Genomic DNA, 26,659 nt, shown 5'->3' with positions numbered 1-26,659 from the left:
AGCACCGATCCACTTCTCTGTAACACACACACAAAGAAATCAAGCAACCTCCTGACACTGCCAGGATCTGTAAAATACAGCAGAAATCCTCGGGCTATATAGATAATTAGATTTATAAAATTATGAATCTATAGCTGATTATTCACTTTCTTGAGACCAAAGATAAACCCCAACAGTGTTCCTGGGCTGACCCTGGGCCCAAGAACTGAGTGATATCTCATGCAATGTTCAATAGCTGGCACTAACAGGGCATCCTTACCTGAGCTATCTACAAAGGTCCTGATAACTACAGCACATATCTATGTGCTTATCTTTATAAAGCAGCTGCATGGCTCACCAGGCTTATCCTTAGCATTGCCCAATGGATGCTGGGCCACAGACACACTAAACTGAATAAAAAATAATATTTTAGCTCCAACTGAGTCAGTCTAAGCATTCCAGGTGCCCTCACCCTGTCCTGCCAGGGGCTATGGCCTTGCTGGCCCTGCTGCCAGAGGGTCAGTGATTGCTTGCTCCGTTCTGTCAGCAGGACCCAGATGAAAAGCCCTAATCACACAATAACAGACTGGTTTGAGCTATGAGAAACCTGAAAGACCACCTTGTTCTACCCCCCTGCCACAGTCAGGAACACCTGCCACTATCCCAGGCTGCTCCAAGCCCCAATGTCCAGCCTGGCCTTGGACACTGCCAGGGATCCAGGGGCAGCCACAGCTTCTCTGGGCACCCTGTGCCAGGGCCTCCCCACCCTCACAGGGAGGAATTTCTTCCTAATTTCAGACATGGTTTAATATTGCAAAACTCAACAGCCACATACACATCCATACATTCCTGCCACAATCCAATAAAATATTCCAACAACTTGTCCTGTGTTGCAGAAAGCGTCACAGCTGAGAGGAACCGGTTTCACATACCCACTCTGAAGGTATGATGGAAGCACAAGGTCCCTGTCTCCCTTAGCTTCAAATAGTTTTAGCAAGATTTCAAAGGTCTGACTCTCCTGCCTGTGCTCAGTGTGAGGGAAGCAGGGAATCTGACCAGTCTCTGCACGCACCACTGAGCTGCACCACGGCACACACACTGGGTGGGATTTGTTTCATCCAGCTCCTCACTGCCAAAGCCTAAGCCAGCTCCCCTGGACCCCCCTTGCAGTCAATGAAAAAGCCCAGGCACCTCCAGTGCGGAATTCGTCTCATTCAGAGAGAGGTGTCCAAGACTGGAGAGATGAATCACCCTCAGCAGCGCCTGCTTCTCCGATGTGACTTCAAAGGGAGCTTGGGGAAAGGAGATTGGGCACAGACTTTGGACAGCAGGGTTAAAGCACATGATCTCACCCGAGCTCCTTCTGTGGGGCCTTTTCTTCAGGGCTGACAAAATGAAGGTTAGGAGCCAGGTGCCAGGGCTCTCCAAAGCCACGTGGATGTGGACACGGCTCTCCCACCACGGTGCTCTCCAGACACCTGGGACACCGGCTGAGCAAAGTCCACATGCCTTCAAAGACTCACGTATTTCTAACTGCCTTAAGGGGTAACAACCTCACCCCAACATCGCCACACATGCTGTCCTAAGCAGCACAGTAAAGTATAAAACCACCCTCTGCAACTTCTGTCGCTTGGTAATTCTTTCTCCATATCGGGAATGCAGCTTTCAGAGTGGTTTCCACATTAGCATCAGCATCTATCTTTACACTGCTTCCCTATGAGCAATCACACTTCATTTTAAAATTCCTGTATTTCCTGAGCCTTGGGATGTGCGTTTAACTGCTTTTCTCCCTTTCCTGATCAACGACTTGTCCACAGAGTCACCTTGAGGCCATGATCCAGCCGTGTGTAATGGACATCGCTACACACAGACATCCCGGCTCCGTCCGGCACCTCACCCCTCATCCCGGGATGGCTCAATTTCCATTCCCGACTGTGGCAAGCACCGGCCACAGAAACGCTCAGGGGGCTGAAATAAGGTGAGAGGCACCACGTGCTCTCCTGCCAACCTCACGGCTTTCGGAGGACACAACGCTTCTGGAAACAAACCCAGGATTTTGGGGAGATCAATGCAAATGGAGCTGAAGCTCTCCAGCTCCCCAGCTGCACGCAGGAGAGGCTGCTGCTACACGCAGGGTTTACGTGCACAGGACTCACACAGTGCCAGGTCGCTGCCCACCCGAGCGCCTGCAGTTTGCAGGAGGGGAAACACCCGTGCCCAGCTCTGGCGTGGGTGTTTCACCGTCCAGCACTCCCTGGGACACTTTATGGTTCTAGCGCTGGGCTGGGAATGTGGCAAGCGCCGGGAGGGTGCGAACCCGCTTCGGCTGCAGCAGCCGAGGGCTGGCACTGCCGGCCCCAGCCGCGGGGGCTGCACCCCTTGTTCCGAAGCCCCTCCAGCCTGGAAATCCCACAGAAACCCGGGCAACGCCGGGCTGGGCGTGCGGGTGGGGGTCCCCGAGGCCCACACTTCGGGGCGATGCACCCGCACGCTGAGACACGCACATCAACCAAAGGCACAATTCCAGATCGCGATACAAAGCGGCGTCCCCCTCCCGCGCCCCGCTCCCCCCGGCCCGGCCCGGCCCGGCCGTGCCCCGATCCCGGCTCTTACACTGGCAGCTCCCCGGGATCCCCACCATGGCCCGGATCCTCGGCGCCTCCCGCCCGGCGCGGCCCGGCCCGGCCCCGGCGTGACGACAGCGGGGGCGCGGCTTCCCCCGGCCCGCCTCAGAGCGGGCAGGGCCGTGCGGGGAGAGCCGGGGTGTGGGGAGGGAGGCGGAACGTGGGGAGACAGCCGGGATGTGGGGAGGGAGCCGGGGTGTGGGGAGAGAGCCGGGATGTCGGGAGAGAGAGCCGGGATGTGGGGAGAGAGAGCCGGGATGTGGGGAGAGAGAGCCGGGATGTGGGGAGAGAGAGCCGGGATGTGGGGAGAGAGGCGGGATGTGGGGAGAGAGCTGGAGTGTGGGGAGAGAGGCGGGATGTGGGGAGAGAGATGGAATGTGGGGAGAGAGGCGGGATGTGGGGAGCGTTCGGTGTGAGTTAGAGCCGGGCAGGGCCGTGCGGGGAGAGCCGGGGTGTGGGGAGAGAGGCGGAACGTGGGGAGACAGCCGGGATGTGGGGAGGGAGCCGGGATATGGGGAGAGAGCCGGGATGTGGGGAGAGAGCCGGGATGTGGGGAGGGAGCCGGGGTGTGGGGAGAGAGCCGGGGTGTGGGGAGAGAGATGGAATGTGGGGAGAGAGCCAGGATGTGGGGAGGGAGATGGAATGTGGGGAGAGAGCCGGCTGTGGGGAGCGTTCGGTGTGAGTTAGAGCCGGGCAGGGCTGTGCGGAGAGCAGGGGTGAGTTACAGCCCGGTGGAACCTTCACAGACACAACGGGCCGCACTCCCCACCGCCCCGGAGGTCTGTGCTTCCCCTCGAGGTGTTTCAATACCTGTACACACACCCCCAAATATGTTGTAATACCTTTACACACGCACACAAAGATGTTACAATACCTGTACACACCCAAAAGGTGCTACAATACCTGTACACAACCCCAAAGGTGTTACAGTACCCTAACATACACCCCCAAAGATGCTATAATACCTGTACACACATCCCCAAAGGTGTTACAATACCTGTACCCCCAAAAGATGTTAAAATACCAGCACACAACCCCCAAAGGCTTTATGATAGCTGTTCCCCCCCAAAAGCTTTGCCATACCTGAGGATGGATAGGTTTGTCCCCAGCCCCAGTGTCTCAGGTGTTGCAACCAAAGTGGTTTTGCTCTGTCCTGGCAATTCCCACATTCCACCTCTAAACCTCATTCACAGAGTGTCCCAGGGAGTCTTGCTGCAGTTAGATATCCTTGGCAAAGGTGAGATGTGTTTCCGCTCCTACAAGCTAAAGCTTTCACTGCATAGGTACCTCAAAACCTAGAAATGCCAGAGTCTGGGGTCATAAGAGCTTCACTGATAGCCCAAGACTCCTATTCAGGGTTTCTCAAGGAGAAACCACAGAATCCTGGAATATCCCTGAGCTGGGAGGGACCCACAGGATCACCCATTCCAGCCCCTGTCCCTGCCCAGACACCCCAACAACCCCACCCTGGGCATCCCTGGCAGCGCTGTCCAAAGGCTCCTGGAGCTCTGGCAGCCTCAGGGCCGTGCCCATTCCCTGGGGAGCCTGGGCAGTGCCAGCACCCTCTGGGGAAGAACCTTTTCTTTATGCTGGAGTCCAATCAGCATCTGGAAATGAAGCACAGCTCCACTCCCATCCTGGAGGGATTTGATGTTTTAGGTGTTCTCTAGGAAGCTGAAAATATGCCTAGATGAGGAATGTCTCAAAAGACTTGGGAGTAGCTGTAAGAAGAAGATATTTGCCTGCAAATTGGGTTATAGCTGGGGTTTCCCTTCCCAGCAATAAAATATATATGTGGTCCTGGAAGCAGGTCTCCTGTCCTAGGGAGATGTCCTCACCAGTTACCACGTCATGCTGGTACCAGTGTGGCTATGGATGCCCCGCTTCAGCCTAGGAAGAGCTCACTCCAGTGAAAGAGCTCTTGGGGTGTGGCAGGAGATCCAAACTGGCTCCCCTAAGGCACTGTCCATGCCCTCGAGTCACTGCCTGTGTAATCAAGGCAGTGACATCTGTGAGCCCTCCTCAGGGAGAAAAGGGCACGAGGGCCAGGGCTGCTGTTTCCAGTAGAACCATGCTCCCAGCAAACGGGGTTTGACCTGCCCCGGTTCTGGGCTGGTGGTTGCTGGCAGCAGCCCCTGGCCAGCCCAGCCCTGCAGCTCAGCAGTGTTTCACTCCTGATGCTCAGCGAGCCTCGGGCTCCGTTGGAGTTTGCTGGCCAGGAACAGGCATCTCTTGGGCCCAGATGTCCCAGGATGGAGCAGATCCAAATTTCCACTAAAACGACAGGACCATCCATCCAGTTCCATTGTCTTGGTTTTAACTTTGTGTCTTTGCCTCCTCCCCTGCCCCTCTTCGCCACTCTTATCCCCTGCCGCGCTGGCTGCAGCTTGGCTCTGGCCTGTGTTTGCCACCACTTTGTTTCTGTGTCATCCACAGCCTCGCTGGAGCCAACTTGACACCGGTGAAGCAGAAAGGACCATTGTGTGGGGCGCTGATAAGGGCTTTGTTTTTATTTAGCTGGTCCTTAAAGCCTGTGAAGATCCTTGGAGAGTGGTAGGCTGGGCTCCATCAGAGCCCACCATGATGGGAGCAGCTTCCCAAGACACCAGCTCACAGCCTGGCATCTCCCTGAGGCCATGCAGGCTGGAGCCCTCTTTGTGCTGAGGGCACAGGAGATGGAACTGCTGTGGTGAGAGTGTGGGGCTGTTGCTGCCCTGCTCTGTCCCATCCCTACGGAGCACCACAACCTTGGGAGACAAGCCCTGGCATGAAGTGTCACTCCTCAGATTGAGGAGAGGGTGATGAAGACTGGGAGAGTAAAGCAGAGCACTGGGATGTGCTGGGAAAAGCTTTGAAGGAGCAGCAAATGTATTTTCATCTTCCTTTCTCTTCCACAGCTTTGGTGGTGCCCAAGGTAAAGCCATGACGGGCACAGGCAGCTCCATGACAGGGTCTGTGCTGCTGCTTGTTTTCTAAAGATGGAACAGCTGCTTTGGAAATCCCAAAGAGGAGAGGACTGTCTAAATCATACCCCTGGAATACCAGGAAAATGTACACACAAAGATTGTTCTGGCAGGCCTCAATGCTGATGAAGGGTTGAAGCTGTTCATGACAGAAGTTTTGGGGACATTTCCATAGATTTATGTGACTTCCCCACAGAGGCAGCATCATGCTTGAAATGTGGCCATCACGCTGCTCCTCCAGCAAGTGTCTTCCAGGGAGGGGAAATGGTGTGAGCAGGGAATGGGATCTCTGTGCTCTTTCTCAGATGTGAGATGAGTGCTGTCAGGATCATGGGTGAGATGTGGGCATGGTCTTGTCGTGAGGATAAGCTCCAGACCCTGATGTTCTGCGAGCCAGGAGAGCATGTCAGGTGGAGATAGCCCCTGCCACAGCCTGCCCCGCAGGGAGCTCTCCTTCCCCACCCCAGATTTTAAGCCACACAGTGAGCTGAGCTTGTCTCATGCTCTGTGGAACAACAGCCATCAAATGAAGGTGTCAGATGCAATTTTTCCACTGCTGGTGCGTTGGTAGACAGAGCAGGGTTTATTTGCTCCAAGAGAGAAAACCCACCCAGCCTTTCTGAGTCTGGATTTCTGTGCTGCGTCCAACCGAGCAACACCTGTTCACTCAGCTGATGCTGCTGTATGTCCTTGAAATAGGCTGGTGGATAAGAGAGGCTCTACAGGCACGTGGACTTCATTTGGAACCCTTTTCTTTCTACCACTTGAACACATCATGTATTTAGGACAAGAAAAAGGCTTCTCAGCCAGTGCAGTGTGTGGGGACACACATGCTGGAGAGGTAGATGTACATGTCTCAGTATTTATATACATCTATCACAGCCAAGGAAACAGCCACAGTTTTGCAAACAGCATTTTTTGGACTATAAATACACAGCCACTATACAGGGTACGTATCTATAGCCAGTAAACCAGCAAAATATTCATACATGCCCTCCAAAAGTCAAAAAATGCTCCCAGCATCACTAGAACAATTAGGTGGCTATTAGGCAGTCGAGTCACAGTCACTTTTTCCATGGTGAATTCTGTATCAGGTGCTCAGGGAATGGTGCTTACTGCATGAGCAGGTACTTGGCCTCTGCTCTGGTTATTTGCTGCCATCCCACATCTCAGCTCACGCCGTGCTGGGTGAGCTCTGAAGATGTTTTGTTTTTCAGTTCTGTTTGCTGTCTTGCCACATCCTCGCCTGACCTGAGCACTGATGTGAAGCACCATTTTGGGTTTGGTTCCAATCCTGAAGGAACCGTGCCCTTCAGCTCATGCAAAAGTTCTACCAGTGGGAACAGGATGGACAGGAGGGACACGGAGCTGCTGGAGGGAGTCTAAAGGAGGCCACCAAGGTGATCAGAGGGATGGGGCAGCTCTGCTGTGAGGAAAGGCTGAGAGAATTGGAATTGTTCAGCCTGGAGAAGAGAGGCTTCAGAGGGAGCTGTGTCCTTTCAGTACCTGAAGGGAGCCTGCAAGAAAGATGAAGAGAGACTGTTTACAAGGGCCTGGAGGGACAGGACAGTGAGGAATGGCTTCAAACTGAAAGAGAATAGGCTTAGATTGGGATATTGGGAAAAAAATCTGCCCTGTAAGGGTGCTAAGGCCCTGGCACAAGGTGCCCAGAGAAGCTGGGGCTGCCCCTGGATTCCTGGAAGTGTCCCAGGCCAGGTTGGACAGGGCTTGGAGCAGCCTGGGACAGTGGCAGGTGTCCCTGCCCATGATGAGAACAAGATGATCTTTAGGGTTCCTCCAACCCAAACCTCTGATTCTCTCACTCTCTGTGAGACCTCATAGCCTGGAGTCCCCCTCAGAATAAAACCAACATGACAGAGGTGGCTGCAGGCTGCTGAGCTAGAGGGAGGGAAGGTCTCAGCTGATGACTGTGGTCCTGGCTAGGACAAGCACTCTCAGGCAAAGATGTATGGCCAGCCTTGCTCTGCCTTGTCCTGCCTCTTCCTCACCCCTTTGCTGCCTCCTCCCAGTTTCCACACCAGCTCAGCCCTTCCGTTTCCTCTACAGTGAGGGCAGATCTGGTGGCAAGGGTTAATGGCTTTGATCGAAGAACAGCAAACACAAAAGCAAGAGGGAATGTTGTTTGGAAATCTCTCATCTCACAGGTATTTGTAGCTCTAAAAATGCTGAAAAGAAAAGACATTACTGTCATAGAAATGAGTGGGAAACGAGATGAAGGATTTCTCTCACAGGGCAGGCCAGAGTACCCTGCCTGCTTCCTTCACTGGGAGCTGGTTTTCCAAACAAGGAAAATAGAAGGTTTAGTACAGGCATCATTAACAAGGGTGAGAGCTGAGTGGAAGGAGAGTGAGGCAGATGGTGCCAGAAGGGAGGTCTGGAGGTTGGGGGAGTTTCCCAAGGTCAGTCCTGGTGTCCGGTCAGTGTTTCTCCTGGCACAGCACAGTGGTCAGCATTGCCTGGAGAGGCAGTGCATCTAGGGGGAGGGGATGGGATCTCATCCAGCAGAAACTTCTGGAGGAGGGGATGGGTTGGATGAGACCTATTCAGCAGGTGGGAGGCAGAGCACACAGTGGCTATCGGGCCCAAACAAGCAATAACTCTGTGATAAAATCTCGGGACATTATTTATCATGCAGGTCCCCTTCTTCAAACACAAATGTTTGAGCATGAGGGTGTCCAGCCCAGCTTGAAGCTGTAATCCAGTCCCTGCAACCATCTCGGATCTTCTTCATTTGTATATTCAAGCTGATGGGTGCCTGCTGCAGCCATAGAGAGCCTGATACTGTTTTGAATATCTTATTTGTTTTCCAGAGGCCATCTGGCCGCATTTCTTCATTGTTTGAGAAAGCAGTGACACTGTCAGTGCTGCATTACCCAAAAAATGCCCTGTGCTGGGAGAGTGAGTGACTGGAGAGGCAGAAAAGAGATGTGTGAGCACTCAGCAGTCGGAGCTGTGCATCAGGGCTGTGAGATCACTTCATGAGATCTCTCACAGCTCGCTGGGAGGAACAAACTCGCTGTTCAGGACCCTGGGAGCCAGCGAGCAGCTCCTGTGCCATGTCATCAGCTCCTGTGCCATGTCATCAACTCCTGTGCCGTGTCACCAGCTCCTCTGCGATGTCATCAGCTCGTCCCCATCACCGGCTGGCCAGGCAGCCCCCAGCTTGTGCAGCTCAGGGTTTCAGCTCGGGGTGTCCCACCCAGGGCCCACAAACTGGGATGGCTCCACAGATCTGCTCCCTAGGGAGCAGCGAGGGAGCTCAGTGCCGGGCAGGATCAGGCCAAGGTGATCAGACTCCAGTGCCTGGCAGGAGCTGAGGAAAGCCCAGCCCTCGCACTGGTTTGGACTCGTTGGAGGATGATTTCCTGCTTGCCTTGCTTTGGCGTCTGCGGGCAGGGACCGCCCAGTCTTGGGGACACAAACCCACGGTGTGTTTTGGTGTCACTCAGGAACCTGCAGCCACGAAACTCAAACTTTTAACTTTGCAGCCTCAAACCCAGCCCCTTGTCACGCTCAGAGCAGCCCCGGGCCGAGCCCTGCCTGGCCATGCAGGCTGCCTGCCATCTGGCACAAGCAGGACCAAGGAGAGTTAAATAAATGTTAAATACACACTACTGCCATGTGACACCAGCAAAAGGCAGTGAGTTCAAGCTCCAAGAGTCTGCTTATGTAAACAGCATCCTGAAATTAATATTTACCTTTTAAAACAAACAGATATTTGGGGTGTTTCACAGCCTTTCTGCCTAGCAGATGCCAAGAACAACAGCTTGGTGCTGCGGGGAATTGGCTTGACAGCTCAGGGGACAGTAAACTCCCCACCAGTCTCCAGACTGCGAGGTCAGAGCCAGTCCCTCTCTTTTCAAGCAGATAAATTCGCACAAGTGCCAGATTAATCTTTGCTCAGGGGCTGCGACCTCTGATGAGGAGTGGGAGCCGCCCCGACGTCGCAGCCGGGGAGCGGGATTCGAGCGGCAGATGGGCTGGGGGTGAAGGATTTGGGGATGCTCGGAGCGGTCCCTGGTCCGGAGGGGCCCTGGGGAGGCAGAAGGGCTCTCCCGTGGTGGCTCCTTGGGTGGCAGCATCGCCACCAGCCTGGCTGCTGCGCTCCCCTTCCAGCCAGACCTGTGCCTGTGGAGTAAATCCCACCATTTCCCTAAGGAGTGATCGTTTGGCAAATCACAACCACAGCTCCTGTCAGAGCACAGCCAGGCTTGGGGATGTTGCTTCCACACCCCGGCTTCTGCTGCTCCTCCATGGAGACATCGTGGCCATGCCCATCCTCATGTGAGCACCCAGCACTTTTTGGGGTTTGCGATGTTATTTTAAAACATTTTTTATCATTTTCCAGCAATAGGATGCGAGCAGCCACAGGCACAAAGCAAAAGTACGCTGCCACCGTGGGGGTGTTTGGTAGTAAAGAGCAAATGAGTAGAGGCTGGGGTAGGAGCCTGATTTTGGGTTTAATAGGATATTTTTTGCATATGTCTGAAGAAGAAGGAATTTTAGGTGCATTTTGCAGCTCATGACTTCTACCATCACCCCCTGCTGGATTTTATTTCAACCCTGTGTTCCTAGCACACCTCCACCCCTGGCACTGTGCTTCCATCCTCGTCCTCCCAGCTCAGGATGACTCCTCTCTCTTGGCTGTGGTGCCGATCCCCCCATGATCCTGCCTCTGGGTGCACTTTTCCCAGAGGATTTGGGGTGGTGTGGCTGTGCAGAGTCCATGCTCACAGACACCATGTGCCTGTCCTGGTGCTCACCTGGCTCCTGCTTTGGATTTTCAACTCCCTCCAGCAGATTCTTGGGGATTTTTCAGCCTCCCATGGAAGGGGAGAAAGGAGACATGGAATGCTGATGGGCCAGGGATGCACCAGGGCTGGGAATCCCGAATCCATCCCTCCAGGAGCGCACAGATCCCACAGACATTGCTCCCTGTGTGAGGGGACACGGGGCTGCCACTCGCCGTGGGATGACAAAGTGACAGCGCTTTTGGGGCCGTTACCTGCCAGGCAGGGCAGAGCAAACCCACTGACAGCGGCAGTGGTGGGTGGGAGCCGCGCTGGGCGGGAGGATGTGGGGAGCTCCGCAACCCCGTGAAACAAAACCCAACAACGCCAGCCCCGCTGCGATGGGGCCCCGCCACGGGCACGGGGGCGATGGGCACTGATCAAACAGGTGACACCCCAAAAGTGCCGGCAGGGCAAGCTGAGCTCACTAAACCACGAGAAGTATCTGATGCTCGGGGAGGGCTGCGCACTGCCTGGGGCGTTCAGCGTTTCCAGAGCGGCTGTGCCGGAAAAACAGAAAAACGAGTGTTTGTGTACAAAAACGAGCGTGTTTGTGTAGGGGTTCGTGTTGAATACCTCTTTCTTTTGAAATCTAATCCTCTTTGCATTGAAACTGCTGACAGTGCTTGTCAGGGCTTGCAGCCGCGGTGATTTAAAAGGTGCTAGCGAGCGGTAAGAAACCCATCTGCCCCGCCGAAGCCAGGCTCAGCGCTGGGGAGCGCGGCTGGCGGTGCCACCAACGCGCGGGGACAGCCGTCACCCCGGCACCGAGGACCGCTGGGCTGCTCCCCCACACCCCGTCCTACCATTAGCTCGGTCTGCTGATGGGGTCAGCCAAAGTTGAGCTGGAGAAAGAGGGGGAGTTTTTCTACTGAGTGACAACTTCTGGCTAAAACTGGGAGGACGTGATCGGGTGGCTGGCGGGGCTGTGGGGACATGGGGACAGGGCAGCACGCGTGGGTCTGGGGAATGCCATCAGCCCTCTTGCATCCCAGGTCCAGCTCCAGAGGGGGTGTGCAGAACACTCGTGTCTGCATCACAACTCAGCGCCCCTTTACAAATAAATTTTAACTTAATTATGATGTTTGGTGCATGGTAATGGGGTGCCAATTTTCCCTAAGTAGTGGCTGATATATATAAAACAGCCCTGTAATCTCTGCTATGAAAATGAATGGGTAAGTTGCATTTTACATGAAAGCCTAAAAATCAAGGCTGCAAATAGGCAGATTCAAATAATCCTCTCTAAACTGGAAAAGAGAAATACTGGAGTTTTGAGGAAGAGCCATGCCCCATATAAACAGGGATGTTTTTACAGCTGGCAGGGAGCAGGACTCCATTATTTCTTCAGGGAATTAACCACAGAGCTTGGTTAGGGGTGATGGATTAGAGGAAGGTTTCCTGCCTGCTGATTTCGACCATGGACTTCAGTCACTTTGCCCTGCCTGTGTCTAGCTTCACCAAGGGTTTTGTGTGAGGATTTGTGCGCCCTGGTGTTTCCAAGGAATATTTTTATACTACAGAAGAATAGTATAAAATAACTCTTTATATATAATAATAAAACCCATTTAAACACGAATATATAATTTCTGTAGAATATATATATGAGAGATTTAATTTCTTATCCAAACCAAACCAGAGAGCAGCAGTTCTGTTCCAGGTAGCGAGGGCTGAAAATGATGGAGCTGAGGGAGGGGTTTTGCTGAGGGTGATGAGTTGGACATGATTCCCCCCAGGCCATTCCCTTGCACTTCCAGCACCTCTGCCCACCCTCCCCTGTACCCCGGACACAGGAGGGCACGGGGCAGCTGCTGTCCTGGCTGGGGGCTCCCAGACCACCCGCAGTAGCCGCAGCCTGTCCGTGCAGGCAGAAGGAGCGCTGGGAGCGTTTCCAGGCTGTGAGATGCCCTGCAGAAGGGCATGGCAGCTCCTGCATGCTCTGCCCGGCGCTTGGCACGTGCCATGGCCGCAGCTCCAGGCCTGGCCTCCTTCCCACGGAGATGGCTTTCCTAGAAAGCCCTGCCTGCTGCCGGCCGGCTGCTCCCGGCCCCCTCACCAGAGATGCCATCAGCCTAAAGGTGAGCAAGGAGGAGGCCCAGCAGTGCCAGGACTGCTTCCATCCCTGCCCAGGGGCTGGTGATCCCAAAACCAGCCCTGCTGGAGCGCCCAGCTGTGTTTGGCTTTGAGTGTGAAAGGACATATGGGTGCGCCCGTCCTGCCCTGCAACATCACCCGGCGCTGCCAAAGGCCTTCAGGTGATGAGGGAATATGCACAACGTGCACAAATTTGGTTATAACTTCTTTTTTAATAGCTTTTAGGGAAAAGAATAATCCAGGACCACTAAGGAATTAACAATAGTGGTAATAGCTGAAGGCAGCTTGCTCTCCCAGCCTTCTCCTGCCCTGGGTCCTCTGGGCTGGGGCTCGCTCACCCCGGCCATGTGGCACAGGGTGGCTTCAGCTGGGGCAAGGGGACATTGCAGCTGGGCAATGCCCTGTGCTCATTGGGATGGAAGTCCATTTTGGAAAAGAGGAGTGAACAAGCGTGTGACATTTTCGTTCCAAACTCAGGCTTCTCTTTATGTGCTAAACCGCGGAGTTGGAGATCAGCAGAAATTGAAATAATGAATTTCACTGTTACTGACTTAAAAAAAAAAAAAAAAAAAAAATCCATTAACTGGCAAATTCTGAAATGTCATGATTTTTCCGGCTGTTCAGCACAAAAACTAATCTGGAAGTGTCAGTACCCGAGCCCCCAGCAGCCCTGTGACCCTGACTGGCTCCGGAGGCTCCGGTGGATCCCAGACGGGTCCCTGTTTGCTTTGGCTTCCTCAGGGAGGCCCCTTGGCTGCACCCCACATCTTTTGCAGAAGGACATCAGCCTCGCTGCCGTCTCCCAGTGGCAGCTGAGGCTCTGCCCATAGCACCAGGAGGGTGAGGGGGGGTTTTTTGGAAGTTCTGCTGGCTGGACCACCCTCCCGGATCAGCGATGTGGTACCTGCCCCGGGATCGCGCCTTTCCCGGCCGGAGCCGGGCCCAAGGGCAGAGCAGGCTGCCCTGGGAACAGCCAGCTCCACCAGGGAGTGGTGGGCAGCACAAAGCCCATATCAGCAATGATTTCCTGACAAACAGTGCGGCTCATTGTCTGTTCTCATTTATAAACTGCTCCACACCAGCCATCTGATATCCATTATTACAATTACAAACAACCCACAGTAACTCTCCAGCTGGTCAGCTCCATCCTAACAGCACTGCAGCCATTCAAGGATGCCATATGGTACCAGAGTTTCCAAAGCAGCATTGTCAATCAGCCTTATTAATTTCTGAGTTCATTTCTTTTCCTTTTAGGGATATATTTTTTTCCTTTCTTTCTATGTAAGACAGAGACACTTCTCTGGCCTCAATTTGGAATATGCAGCTTGACAGAATAATTGAAACATCTACATCTCTGAGGCAGCTGGCAGGGAAAGGAAGAGCCTGAACTCTGTGAGCAGCCCCCCGAGTACTGGTGCTCATGCAAGACCTCCAAGTGTCTCTTCCCATCTATACCCCAGTGCGTGCCACAAGAATATTAAAAACCCATTAGATCCGGAGTGCCGGACATGGCTGGCTCTTTACTGCAGATGGAGGTTGCTAATGGCCATTTCCCTTCGATCTCTGAGTCTCCTTTGAGCTACATTTATTTTTTCCCCAACATTTTGGAGCCTACGGGTGGTGTCATTGGAGTCGGTTGGGGATGCTGAGATGCTGCCGGCTCTGCTCGTGCCCGTCCTGTGGTGAGCAGGAACTTGGGAGAATCCCATGGTGATTCCCAGCTGGATGGACTCTTCCTTTGGGGTGATTTCTGGGTGATTTCTGGTGATTTTGTGCCTGGCCACTTCCGTGTGGCACCAGTGTACGGTGTCTCTGTCACAGCGTCACTGTGGATGGTGCTGAGGGAAGGGCTGTGCTGGATGTGCCATCCCCAGCCCTGCAAACACATCCAGGCACTGCACCACAGCCACTGGCTGCAGGGACCACTGGGCCTTGATTTTTGTTTTGCTTTTGTATTTTTAAGTAAAATCAGCAATCACCCAGAGGTGGTTTCTTTCCTCACTCGAGGCAGCAGGATTTTGTGACTCGGCTCCAGCTATAGCTCAGCACCTGAGCTCCAGCAGGATTTTCTTTCCCTGGGGGTGGGATAGAGGTGATGGGGAGAGTGGAGGTGGAGACTTTTCAGGATGAGCCATGGGCATCCTCAAAGTGTCCCTGTGAAAATGTCTCCACAAACTTTCATGTTTTTTCTCTCCCCAGCTGACTGTGTGGTGTTCACAGCTGGAGCAAAATCTTCCTGTCGGGATGTGGGTGCCTCCAGCAGCACCCCAAACACGCAGGGCTGTGGGTACCCACACCTGGGGGCCTGGCAGAGCTGCTCAGCACAGGATTTCACTGCTGGCAGTGATACACCACAGGGAAGAGGAATCAGGCTGGGAAGAGAGAGGAACATCCAGTGGCTCCTCGTGCTGTGGCGGGTGAGAGCAGCAGGTTTTGGGGCTGTGCATTATGCAGATCGTGTGGGATTATGTAAAACCTCTTTGTTCATCCTCCCTGTCAAGGGCAAAGAGCTCTGTGGGGCCGGGACAGTTAGGGGGGAAATCTGCACTCGCACAGATGGTGACACCAGGGCTCCAGCCACCGGAGCAGGACGTCCCCTGACTCCCTGTGCCACAGTCCCTACGGGCATTTCCTCATTGCTTTTAGCTCTTGGGAGCCCAGCAAGGATCCAGCAGCAAGACAAAGCTTAGCCCAGCTCTGCCAGGGGCTTTGCTCCTTCCCAGAGCTGTGGGCAGTGTCACCTGCAGAGGGAAGCGCTGGGAATGTGTCAGGCCTCTGGAGCAGCACCCCTCCAATGGCAGCTGTCACTGTGCGGTGTCACCACGGCGGTGCCCTCACCCACGGGAAGGGCAGGTTAAGGTGCTCCTGCCTGTGCTCCCCTGCCGTGGGCTGGGAGCCCCTCTGACACAGCTCTTCCTTACTGCCATCCTTTTTGTCTGGTGCAGTGCACACGCTTTGAAGGGTACACTGAACGGGGTGGATTGTTTGATTTATCTGGGATAACAAATAACCTTTTTTGTTGCTGTTTCACACTTGTTTGGCTCCCGGCACAGCGTCCCTGTTCCCACCTGGGTCTCTTCAGCCGTGGTTTGATGCCCAGCTCGCAGTGCCATGGGGACACTGCCAGGCATGAGGTGCTGTCCCAGAGGGCAGGGGAGGCTGTGTCTCCATGGATGAATTCCCATCCCCAGCTGTGCCCTGATCTCACCTGGTGTGGCTCGTGGTGGTGCTGTGATGGGGCAGAAGCCTGGGGCTGTGCTGGTGCCCGTGGTACCCACATGGGCTGGGTTTGTGTTGAGTTTCCATCTGGCTTCTCCCTACCCTCTGTCTCTCTCCAGTGTGCAGGGGAAGGTTTCACAGCCCTGTTTACATGACACCCAGTCAAAGTTCACTCTGCTGCCATTTCTCTGTTGCTTGGAGTTTGGCTCTGTTGTTTCCCTGCACTTTCACCAGGACTGTACATCCCTTTGATCCCAGCTCCCCTCCCTGGCCAGGTGGGCTTTCCAGGAGGGCTGCAAGGCTGGGGTTGGTTTTAATCTCCAGCAGCGATGGGCAGGACTCCTCTCCCCAATCCCATCATCCAGCACTGTCCCCCCAGAGCTTCTCTTCCCCTCCCAGCATCTCCCCACAGGACACACCTTTTCCTTTGAGCTTCTGAATTTGTGACATTTTGCTTGATTTTCCCTCTCCTTCCCCTCTGGCTCTCAGTGAACCACCCCATGCCTTCTGCAGAAGGCTCCTCACTTGCTCTGCATCCCTCTGGCCGTGGGGATGTCGGAGCCTCCTGGCTCAGCCCCTGCCCTGTCCCTCCTGCTAAAGTGGCGCAGACGATTCTGTCCCTCACGATGTGACAGTGCGTGAGCCAGGCACTCACAGAGCCTGGCCTTGGGCAGCTCTATTGTTTCCCCAGATTCCCTGTGACACTTGTCCAGAGGACTCCTCGTGCCTGTGACACTTCCCACGGATTGGGAATGCCTCGGGAGAGCCTCTGGGGTCTCCTGTGTGTCCCTCCAGCCCGCTGCTGTGGGGCCATGTGGTGCCCTGGGACTGTTCCACAGCACAGAGCCACTGCCCCAGGGTTTTCTTTTTCCCCATCCCTGATTCAATCCTGCAGTTATCCCTTTGCTCCCTGAAATGTGTCCAGTTGCTGAACCTCTTCTCCTTCATGACTCGGCCTGGCACCGAGGCTCTGGGACCCACACTTGCTTTTGCTTGAAGGTTTTTTGGGATATTTTTCCCCCACTTTTTTTTTTTTTTTTTTTTTCTGTGGGATTTTGCTGTTTTCTCAGCATTCTCCAATTATGATTTCACATACCTCCAGGAGCTGACTCACTGCTGACACCATCTTTTCTGAGGATCTGAGGAAAGCCAAGCCAACATGACTTTCTGGTCTCATTCCTTGGTTTCTTCTTCTGCTCTAGCCCTTCCTGACACTCATGTTCCCTGAGTGCCAGTGTTTCCTTGGGAACACCTCACCATAGCACGGAGCACACCTTGGTTTGTGCACCACATGGCCGTGGTGCTCTGGGTCAGTCCTGGTGTCATCTGTATCCATCTTTCTGAAGGGCTGGGAGCACAGGCTGGGCAGGGGAAGCTCCACACGATCATCCCTCCTGACTGTGATTGCAATTTGTGCTCAGATCAAGAGGGGAGAGGGCATTTCCTTTTTTTCTCCCCAGGCTCTTGAGGGTGTTAGAGAAAAAAGTCTGCTCTGCCAGCTGCTCTGCCTGGAGCTTCCTGTACCAGGGATGGGGAGACAAGTGGGCAAGGGCGTGATGCCAAGGTCAGCGTTTGCTCCAGTGCCTGCCCCATACCAGCTTTCCAAGAAACTCTGCAGCAGGAAAGAAAAAAAAAAAAAAAAACCAAAACAAAAAACCCAACAAAAAAATCCCACAACCTAATTTTTTCATTTGCAGCTGGAGCGAGGCCAGATTTTGCAGCAGAACATTTTTTGGTGAAAATGGAGCTGTTGTCTTCTGGCCAGCACTTGTTGAATGGCCCCTGCCCGGACACCACTGGGGAATGGCAGAGCCAGGGCTGGGATGTCGAGCTGGGGGGCAGCAGCCACTGCCTGCTGCGTTTTGGGGCCGAGCCTGGACCCCAGAGTGTCCCCTGAGGTGCCACCAGAGGGGACCGGCCGTCCCTGCTGCGGGCTGCGATCACTGCTCCGCTTTGAAAACTCTCCAGTGCTTTGTTCTCCCCCTGATACAATCCATTTGGAGCAAATGCAGTCTCGGAGCATCTTGCCAAGCCCGCAAGCTTTGGGGAGGGAGGCTGCTGCGAAGCATTAGCGGCAGATAAGGCCTCCTCGGGGATGGATGGTTGGGGAGGGAGGGGACGTGGGGGAGTCTCGTCTTGTCCTGGCTCGGAGACTTCGCTGGTGGGGCAGCCAAGGAATGCCAGCCTCTGCCTCGGCTCCTTCACCGAATTCATCCTGTCACTCTCCTGTTCCTTCGCCTGTCGTGCTCCAGGGCCTGAGCCCGCTGCTCCTCACATCCCATCCCCGATGCTCCCCTGCCTGCCGGGCACCTCCGGGTGCCGCAGCATCCCCCATTCCCATGGGAGCTCAGTGCTGGACCAAAGAGGGGGCAGAGGGCTGGGATGGAGCCCTGTGCTGGTCCGGAGCCCCAGGGCTGGGCTCACCCCACCTGCAGTCACAGGTGTGCGGGAATTTTTTAAGCCCCTGGGGGCAAATTCCTCTCCGTGCCTTGTCCTGCCCGATCCGCGCAGACGGAGGAGGTTGGAGGTGCAGGAAGGGATGCCCGGGATACCCTCAGGCAGGGTCAGAGGTGCAGCCAGGGATCCCCGGGTCCCGCTGAGGTGCCGGAGGTGGGTGAGGGATGTGAGAAGTGCCTGTGGGATGCGGTCTGTCCCCAGCCTGGGGACCTGGGCTGCTCGGTGACAGCTGAGGGGGGGAGCGGGGCACGGTGAGGTTGACGCCGTTATGAGCCGGGGCAGGGGGTCTCCAACAGACGAGGCCTCGCCGGCCAGATGGGGAGACTCGTCTGCCGCTCGCCGGGGCCACAAAGGAGGGTCCCCCGGCAGCAGCTGGTCCCAAGGAAGAGGTTAAGGTGACACGTGTCAGGGCAAAGCCCAAGGGTGGCAGAAGCGGCCCAGGTCTTTGTGGGGGTCAGCTCCCATCTGACGGGGAGCAGGTGGGGTGGGAGCCGCGGGCACCCGGGGCCGGAGGGGCGGCGGGATGGCTCCGTCATGGTCCTGCCGGGCAGGGGCATCGCCTGCGACAGCCATTCGCCGCCTGCCTTTGTGCCTTTGAAGATGATGGACCCTTTTTTTCCCCCCCTTCTTTTCTCCCAGAATGAATGGCCGTGGCCCCATGGCGGGAGATGCTGATGGGGGTTACTGCGTGCCCTGGCCTGGAGCTGGGGACAGGACAGGGGACAACGACCGGCTCAGTGGCTTGAGAGCTGGGGCGGGGGCTGGCTGGGCATCCTCACAGTGTGACAGACACCGGGACTGGCGTTCATCCTGCTTCCCAGTTTTGTGCAACTGGACAAACCACAGGCAGTTCTTCGTCCCTGTGGCCACTGCTGGCCCCAGGAGCCGCTCTGGAGGCCAGGATCCAGCCAGGGGTCAGCCCCTCACCCAGCTCAGCCCCCCCAGCCCCTCGGCTCCCCCTCGCTGTGGGGCTAATTTCAATTATCTTCTCCAGGCCATCTGAATTCTATTAATATCAAAGTAATGAGGTAGTTACTGCGATTCGGAGGAACGGCTGGGGAATTGCTCGGGATAGGGTTTCGCCAGCCAAGAGGGGAAATTAAAACCTCCCTTTGGAGAGGAGCAAAGGGCTGTAGCAGAGGTGAGAGGGGGCCAGCTTGGGCCAGGGGGGATGGTCATGGGTGTCCTTCCCCTGGGGGGCCACTGCTGCCATCCCTGCCATCCCATTCATGCCAGGGGGCTCCTTTGGAGATGCCATGAGCTGGATGGGGAGCTCACTGCAGGGATGATGCCTCCCATTCCCCTTCTGCAGCCCCTCCAGCCCCTGCAAAGCCCCCTGAGGATCGTGCCTGGAGCATCCACCCTGGAATGCAGAGGGATGGATCCCCCTGCTCAGCCTTCCTGGAGCCTTGTGGGTTCAAGCTGCTGCCCTGGTGTCTGGTTTAGGGTGCCCCTCAAAGCAGCACTGAAATGGGCAGTGTGTGTCCCGTGGGCAGCAGCACCCCAGGGCTTGGGACTGTGCTGGGCTCCCTCGAGGCACACGGGGTCCAGCAGCCTGGGAGAAGATGGGGAGCGATCACAGACCCTTCCTGGCACCCAAATCCAAGGAGCTGAGGCTTTTCCAGGACCAGCACCCTTCCCTGACCATCAAAAAGACCTGGCAAAGGTGCCAGCACTGCTCCCCTGGGCAGCCCTGAGCTCACCTTAGAGACCATGAGGAAGGAGCAAACAGCAGGGAGGGAGGGGGAAATAGCAGGAACCATATATAATATATATGTGTACATCCTCCTATAAAACAAGTTCCAGCTACCTGTTGGGTTGGAGAAAGAGCCTTTTATGGGGCAGTGGATGGGCTCCTCCCGGCTGCAGGGTGCTTGGGGACACGAGCAGAGCCTGATCCCAGCTGCAGCGGGGACCCAGCCAGGGATGGGGACACGGGGAGTGCACGAGGCTGAGCCGGGGGAGCATGAATATTTTAAGGGTAAAAATAGCTCTTGTTGTGGAGCGGGGTGTCACACACGCCTGCCAAGCTGGGAAGGAGCACGAGGCGCTGCCCAAGTCCTTAGGAGAGGAATTGGGCGAGGAAGGGGAGGGTGGGTTAAGAGGAGGGTGGGGTTTGTGCCCTGGGTGCTGAGCAGAAAGTCAGGGCACGTGGGAGGATCCCGTTGGACACCGCCCCCCAAAAACCGGCGCTGGGGTCAGCCCAGAGCCCAGAATAACTGAGCAGTGAGGTGAGGATTCCTCCCCAGTGCCCTCTTAGCCCAGATAAAGAGAGAATATTTTTACAGCGGCGGTGGTGAGACACACGACAGGCTTTCCCAGAGCAGATGTAGATGCCCCAGAGCTGGAACATCCAGGCCAGGTTGGATGGGGCTGGTTTAGCAAAGGCGTCCCTGCTATGGCAGGGGGGTTGGATTAGATGGTTTTTAAGGCTCCTTCCAACCCAAACCACTCTGTGATTTGTACAACTGAGCTCATAACCAGCAGGCTGAGCGGGCAGCGGCAGCGTGTGCCCTGCCCGCCGTGTGGCACGGAGCCATGCCTGGTGACATGAGCCAGAGGGTCACCCCGTGCCGTTCCTCTGCTGGGTGCCTCCAGTCCTGCAGCAGCCGCGGGTGCTGCAATTCGTGAGCTGAGCTGCTCTCAGCTGGTGGCAAAGCCCCCCCGGATCCCCTCAGGGCTTTGTCCCTCGGCAGGCAGCGCCCAGCCGGTGGGGAGGGGGCAGAAGGTGCCCCAGCGCCCAGGGTGGGGGTCCCCGGCCACCCCCAGCCCGCGGCAGCGCCGGTGGCTGCAGAGCGGCTCTTTGCTGGCATCTGCTGACAGCGGGAGATCCTGCAGCTCTTCCCGGGGAGCGACAATGAAACTCGGCACGGAGGTGGCCCTCGCCCCGATCCTGGGAAGGAGCAGCGTGGCTCTGTCAGCCAAGCACCTGCCAGGAGCGCCCCGCAGGGAGGTGGCTCTTGCAGGGAAGGCGAAGCCCCACAGAAGGATGCACTTAACTCGAAACCTTGATGCTGAAGGTGGTTTTCCAGCTAGAAGTGGGAAAACATCCCTAAGGCTTCAGACACAGCCTTTTCCTTTTCCTCTCGCATCCCTCCTGTGCCTCTCTTATGGGCTTAGCACAGGGGGTTCCTCCTGCAATGTCTCCTGAGTCAGGGAATGAAATCACATCCATCAAGGTCTCCCTGTGCTCCAGACAACCTCTTGATATCACAAATGATAGAATGGTTTGGGTTGGAAGGGACCTTAAAATTCACGCTGTTCTAACCCCCCTGTATGAGCCCAGACACCTCCCACCAGACCAGGTTGCCCCAGGCCCCATCCAAGCTGGCCTTGCACACTTCTGGGGATGGGGTGTCCACAACCTTGGTGGTGTCACATTGACAGGCCATCAGAGAGAGGTGACAGCAGCGGAGAGAAGTGACATCTATCAAAGCTCTACCTGTTGAATTATAAAAACCCCAGGAGAGTTGCAGAACCCAGAATCATGGGCAGTGTATCCCACCAACTCTGCAGTCCAAGACATGTTTATTCCCAGTGCCAGGCAGGAAGGAAACAGCATTTTCACTTGCAAGTTGTGAATTAACCAAAAAATGGCCCAGTCAAACTGCAAACATGATGGTGGATTTTACTATCATTAATAAAACCAGCTCATGTGCTGATTTTATTGTTAATTTATGTCCATTATCTGATTGACACCCCTGCCACTGATACCACCTGGTCTTAGAGCATCAGAGAGCCAAAGCTGTAGGAGGTAGTGACTGGGCTTTAATGTGTGACAATTTTTGCCTTTCAAAAATTATTTTAGCTTCTGTGTGCTGCTTTTTCCCCTGCAGTCACTTGTTCCTTGATTAAATGATCCTGCCCTGATAGCATATGAACTGCCATGCAGTGGCATAAGCATTTTCCTGCTGTGAAAGCCCAGCTGACTGTGGTTATCTTACAGGAATCCCTAAGGGAAGAGCCTGCATGAGATGGAAGAAACTTTGTAGGGACTAATTATGTCCCAAAGCCGACAGAAACTCTCTAAAAGACTTGGAGATCTCAGTGATTCCAAAGTCAGATACACTTTTTTGCTGCGTTTCCTGCATAATGAAGGATGAATCCATCTGTTAAGTACATATTGCATATCTAAATCAGTTAATATCAAGACTAAAATCTACCTAGATATTAAAAGCTGTTTCCCTTCCATCCCTTGCAGGGTTTCACGAGTCTCAGTCCTGCAGGGCAGGGTTGATGTCATCCCCTTCCATGAATTCCCAGGAACTCTGAGCAGAACAGCCTTTCCCTGGTGCTGTCACGGCATCCAGCAGCCTGAGATGCTGCCTGGATCCCCACAGTTTGGGAATGTTGTCCCAGGGACTGAACTTGAGCTCTTCAAGTCTTTTCTTTTCTTCAGGAGGGATTAATTCAATTAACACAAGTAACAAAACAGCTCACAGCACTCTATAAATAGACTGGTGGGCTCTGACACAGCTCCTGGCTAAGCCAAGGAATGGGACTAATAATAGCTGCTTAACAACAGGGTTCAGGGGGCTGGAAAGAGTAGGCAGGGAAAATGCCAGGATTGCTTAAACCTGCCATGAAAATCAGCTGGGGCAGTGTGGAATCCCAGATCCCAGAACGGTCTGAGTTGGAAGGAACTTTAAAGCTCAGCTCATCCTACTCCATGTCATGGGCAGGGACGCCTGCCACTATCCCAGGGTATTCCAAGCCCTGTCCAACCTGGCCTTGGTCAGTTCCAGGGATTCCAGCTTCTCTGGGCACCCTGTGCCAGAGCCCCAGCACTCTGCAGTATCCATCCCAACATCGCCGAGGAAGCTCTGCTGGAGGGGATGGCTCAGAGTGGGGGGCACACTGCCACACTGCCAGGTCCTGCTCCTGGGGACCGTTTGGAGGATGATGGAGCCAAGAGATGCTTTTTCCAGCTAAAAAGCAGCAATTACCCTCAGGACTGAGGTCAGGGCCCTGGCAGCACCCCGAGTCCTGCACCTCAGCCTTCTGCACTCCCCAGCCCCTTTCCCTCCCACTGCTCCTGCTGCCAGGAGAAATTCCCAGCTGGGCTTTTGTCACCGACGCACGCGTGTTTCTGCGGGAAGTTTCTATTTCTGTGAATAGCAATTTTTCAAGCAGCTCCTCCCCCGCCTGCTCGCGTTCACAGGAGCTCTGACGAACGCCGCTGGCATGCCTGGAAGCTGCGGCTCACTCCTGCGTGCCAGCCCCGGCCGAAGCCTCCTCTCTCCGCCCTCCCATCGCAGCGCCTGTCCTACAGCTCCACAGCACGGGAGTTAGGCTCATGGATTCTTGTGAGGGTCAAATCGAGCTGGGACCACTCCGTGTGCTGAGCTCCCGGTGCCCACCGTGTGCCCTGCCACAGCAAAGGGCTAAAAAGAAATGGGGGAGCCCGGGGGAGCGAAGCCTGTGAGAACACCTCAAAACAGCAGCACCTCTGCTTGGGGGGCACTGAGACCTCCAAGAACACCCTGGCATGTCCCAATTTCTCAGGCCACAGCTCTTGGCAGGCACAGCTGTGCAGAGGAGCCAGTAAATGATTTCTGTGTTTGATTAAACCTGGAGCCAAGCCTCTCCAGTGCTGGAGCCAAGCTTCCAGTACTTCACCAGTCTGTCCCCTCCTGATGGACCCTCTGCTCAGGGTGAGCCTCCCAGTTTGGGACCAGGCACTTAAGGGCACTTTGGATTCCCTGTTTCCATTAGAAGACCCCACCTGCAGTACTTTCCAGGGGTCTCTATCCCACAGGAGTTGTCACAGGAACATTAATTGCTGAAGCAGGGGGTCCCACAGCCAGGCAGAAGTGGTGGCGGTGGGATGTGCTCTCTGCTGGGGCTCACTGGGCATCAGCCTTGCTGCACTCACAGGGTGAGGCTGTTTCCCCAAAGGAGGTGAAGTCAGAGTGCAGTGACCTGGATCCAAGGACCACGGTGCTTTCTCCATCTCTGCAGCAAGACAGGGAAAGGCACTGGAATCATCTGGATGGCTTCCATGCATCCAGGCCATGCTTATCAGCATCTGTGCCTCGGGGCACAGAGCTGAGAAATGAAAGAGAACAACCCAAATGGTTCTGCTCCACTGAGAGCGGTGTTTAGTGATCCCACGGCTGGCTCAGATGGGAATGGGCCCTTAGAGGCTGGAATTATCAAAAGCAGCTCATGGGAAAGAAAAAAAAGCTGGACAAATTGCTGATTGAACTGCCTGGCTGGAAAATGAAGCAGGAAAATGTGGCACGGGAGGAATTAGCTGTGTGTCCACTTGAGGACCAAATTCCCCTTGCTGTTCCCAAACCAAGAGGCACTGGCAGCCAGAGTGAGGCTGGACAGGGAATGGGATCAGAGGGGAATATCCATGGGGTGGTTTAGAAATGCTTGCCACAGTGAGCAGCGACGTACTGCAAATGCAAAGTGTCACTTAAACCCCGGACATTTTAGCAAAGAGAAAATCAGGAATATGTAAAGCATCTGTTTTGTAAAGAAATAACCTTCAGGGTTTCCTCTGCTGCAACCTCAAGAAATTCCACAGCTGCTACTGCGTGGGAGGGAGCCCGGGGAGCATTTTTCTGCCCTGCGTGAGGCTGATGCTCAGGGCTGGCTGCAGCCCCTGGCCAGGAAGGGCTGTGCTGAGCAGCACATGCTGCAGCCCCCCTGCCTCAGGTGCCCAGAGCCTCTTTCCCTCCCCTTCCCAGCCAGCCATAAATGTTACAGGACTCTTATAAATCCTTGTGCTTTCCAGAGGGGCTGAGACCTCGGTAGTCCTGTCCCAGAGGCTCCTGGAGCTGCTTGAAGCACTCGGCAAGGGGCAGAGGGGATGTGCCAAGAGTGATTTGCTGCTCCTGGAGGTATTTTCTACTCCTAATTAATGCAGTAAAAATGTGTGTCTGCCAAGGAAGTAAAAAAAAAAAAAAAAAAAAAAAAAAAAAAAGTAAAAATCCCGTTTTCAAGATCCAGGGCAAGTAAGGAAAAAGCAATACAGACTCTTTTGAACGTCTGCAAACACAGTCCCCCCCTGCCCAGCTCCTGCTGAACACCCATTGGGACTGTTGGGATGTTCCTGCTCGCGCTGTGGCTGCTGGGATGAGCCGCAGCTCTGTGCCCAGCTCCCACTGCCCTCCAGTGACATCCCAGCTCCCACTGCCCTCCAGTGACATCCCAGCTCCCACCGTTCCTCCTGTGACATCCCAGCTCCCACTGCTCCTCCAGTGACATCCCAGCTCCCACTGCTCCTCCAGTGACATCCCAGCTCCCACTGCCCTCCAGTGACATCCCAGCTCCCACTGCTCCTCCAGTGACATCCCAGCTCCCGCTGCCCTCCAGTGACATCCCAGCTCCCACTGCCCTCCAGTGACATCCCAGCTCCCACTGCTCCTCCAGTGACATCCCAGCTCCCACTGCCCTCCTGTGATATCCCAGCTCCCACTGCCCTCCTGTGATATCCCAGCTCCCACTGCTCCTCCAGTGACGTCCCAGCTCCCACTGCTCCTCCAGTGACATCCCAGCTCCCACTGCCCTCCAGTGACATCCCAGCTCCCACTGCCCTCCAGTGACATCCCAGCTCCCACTGCCCTCCAGTGACATCCCAGCTCCCACTGCTCCTCCAGTGACATCCCAGCTCCCACTGCCCTCCAGTGACATCCCAGCTCCCACTGCTCCTCCAGTGACATCCCAGCTCCCACTGCTCCTCCTGTGATATCCCAGCTCCCACTGCTCCTCCAGTGACGTCCCAGCTCTCACTGCCCTCCAGTGACGTCCCAGCTCCCACTGCTCCTCCTGTGATATCCCAGCTCCCACTGCTCCTCCAGTGACGTCCCAGCTCCCACTGCTCCTCCTGTGATATCCCAGCTCCCACTGCCCTCCAGCGATATCCCAGCTCCCACTGCCCTCCTGTGACATCCCAGCTCCCACTGCTCCTCCTGTGATATCCCAGCTCCCACTGCCCTCCAGTGACATCCCAGCTCCCACTGCCCTCCAGTGACATCCCAGCTCCCACTGCTCCTCCTGTGATATCCCAGCTCCCACTGCTCCTCCAGTGACGTCCCAGCTCCCACTGCTCCTCCAGTGACATCCCAGCTCCCACTGCCCTCCAGTGACATCCCAGCTCCCACTGCCCTCCAGTGACATCCCAGCTCCCACTGCCCTCCAGTGACATCCCAGCTCCCACTGCCCTCCTGTGATATCCCAGCTCCCACTGCCCTCCTGTGATATCCCAGCTCCCACTGCCCTCCAGTGACATCCCAGCTCCCACTGCTCCTCCAGTGACATCCCAGCTCCCACTGCTCCTCCAGTGACGTCCCAGCTCCCACTGCTCCTCCTGTGATATCCCAGCTCCCACTGCCCTCCAGTGACATCCCAGCTCCCACTGCCCTCCAGTGACATCCCAGCTCCCACTGCCCTCCAGTGACATCCCAGCTCCCACTGTTCCTCCTGTGATATCCCAGCTCCCACTGCCCTCCAGTGACATCCCAGCTCCCACTGCCCTCCAGTGACATCCCAGCTCCCACTGTTC

General features: G+C 55.3%; 1 protein-coding gene across 5 annotated transcripts in view; it reads right to left on the bottom strand.

Annotated features, from left to right (window-relative positions):
* The window catches only part of CBFA2T2 (CBFA2/RUNX1 partner transcriptional co-repressor 2), a 57,765-nt gene extending 55,107 nt beyond the window's left edge, over positions 1-2,658 (bottom strand). For all 5 annotated transcript variants that reach the window (XM_040079886.1, XM_040079888.1, XM_040079887.1 and 2 more), the window contains exon 1: positions 2,593-2,658. In XM_040079886.1, coding sequence (XP_039935820.1) covers positions 2,593-2,620 — 28 coding nt within the window. In that variant the 5' untranslated portion in view covers positions 2,621-2,658. The remainder of the gene's footprint in view (positions 1-2,592) is intronic.
* Between the last annotated feature and the right edge of the window lie 24,001 nt (positions 2,659-26,659).

This window comes from Hirundo rustica, chromosome 16 (assembly GCF_015227805.2).
Source record: "Hirundo rustica isolate bHirRus1 chromosome 16, bHirRus1.pri.v3, whole genome shotgun sequence".
Classification (NCBI taxonomy): Eukaryota; Metazoa; Chordata; class Aves; order Passeriformes; family Hirundinidae; genus Hirundo; species Hirundo rustica.
Note: the sequence above shows the minus strand (reverse complement) of the source record. Positions and strands in the feature narration are given on the sequence as shown.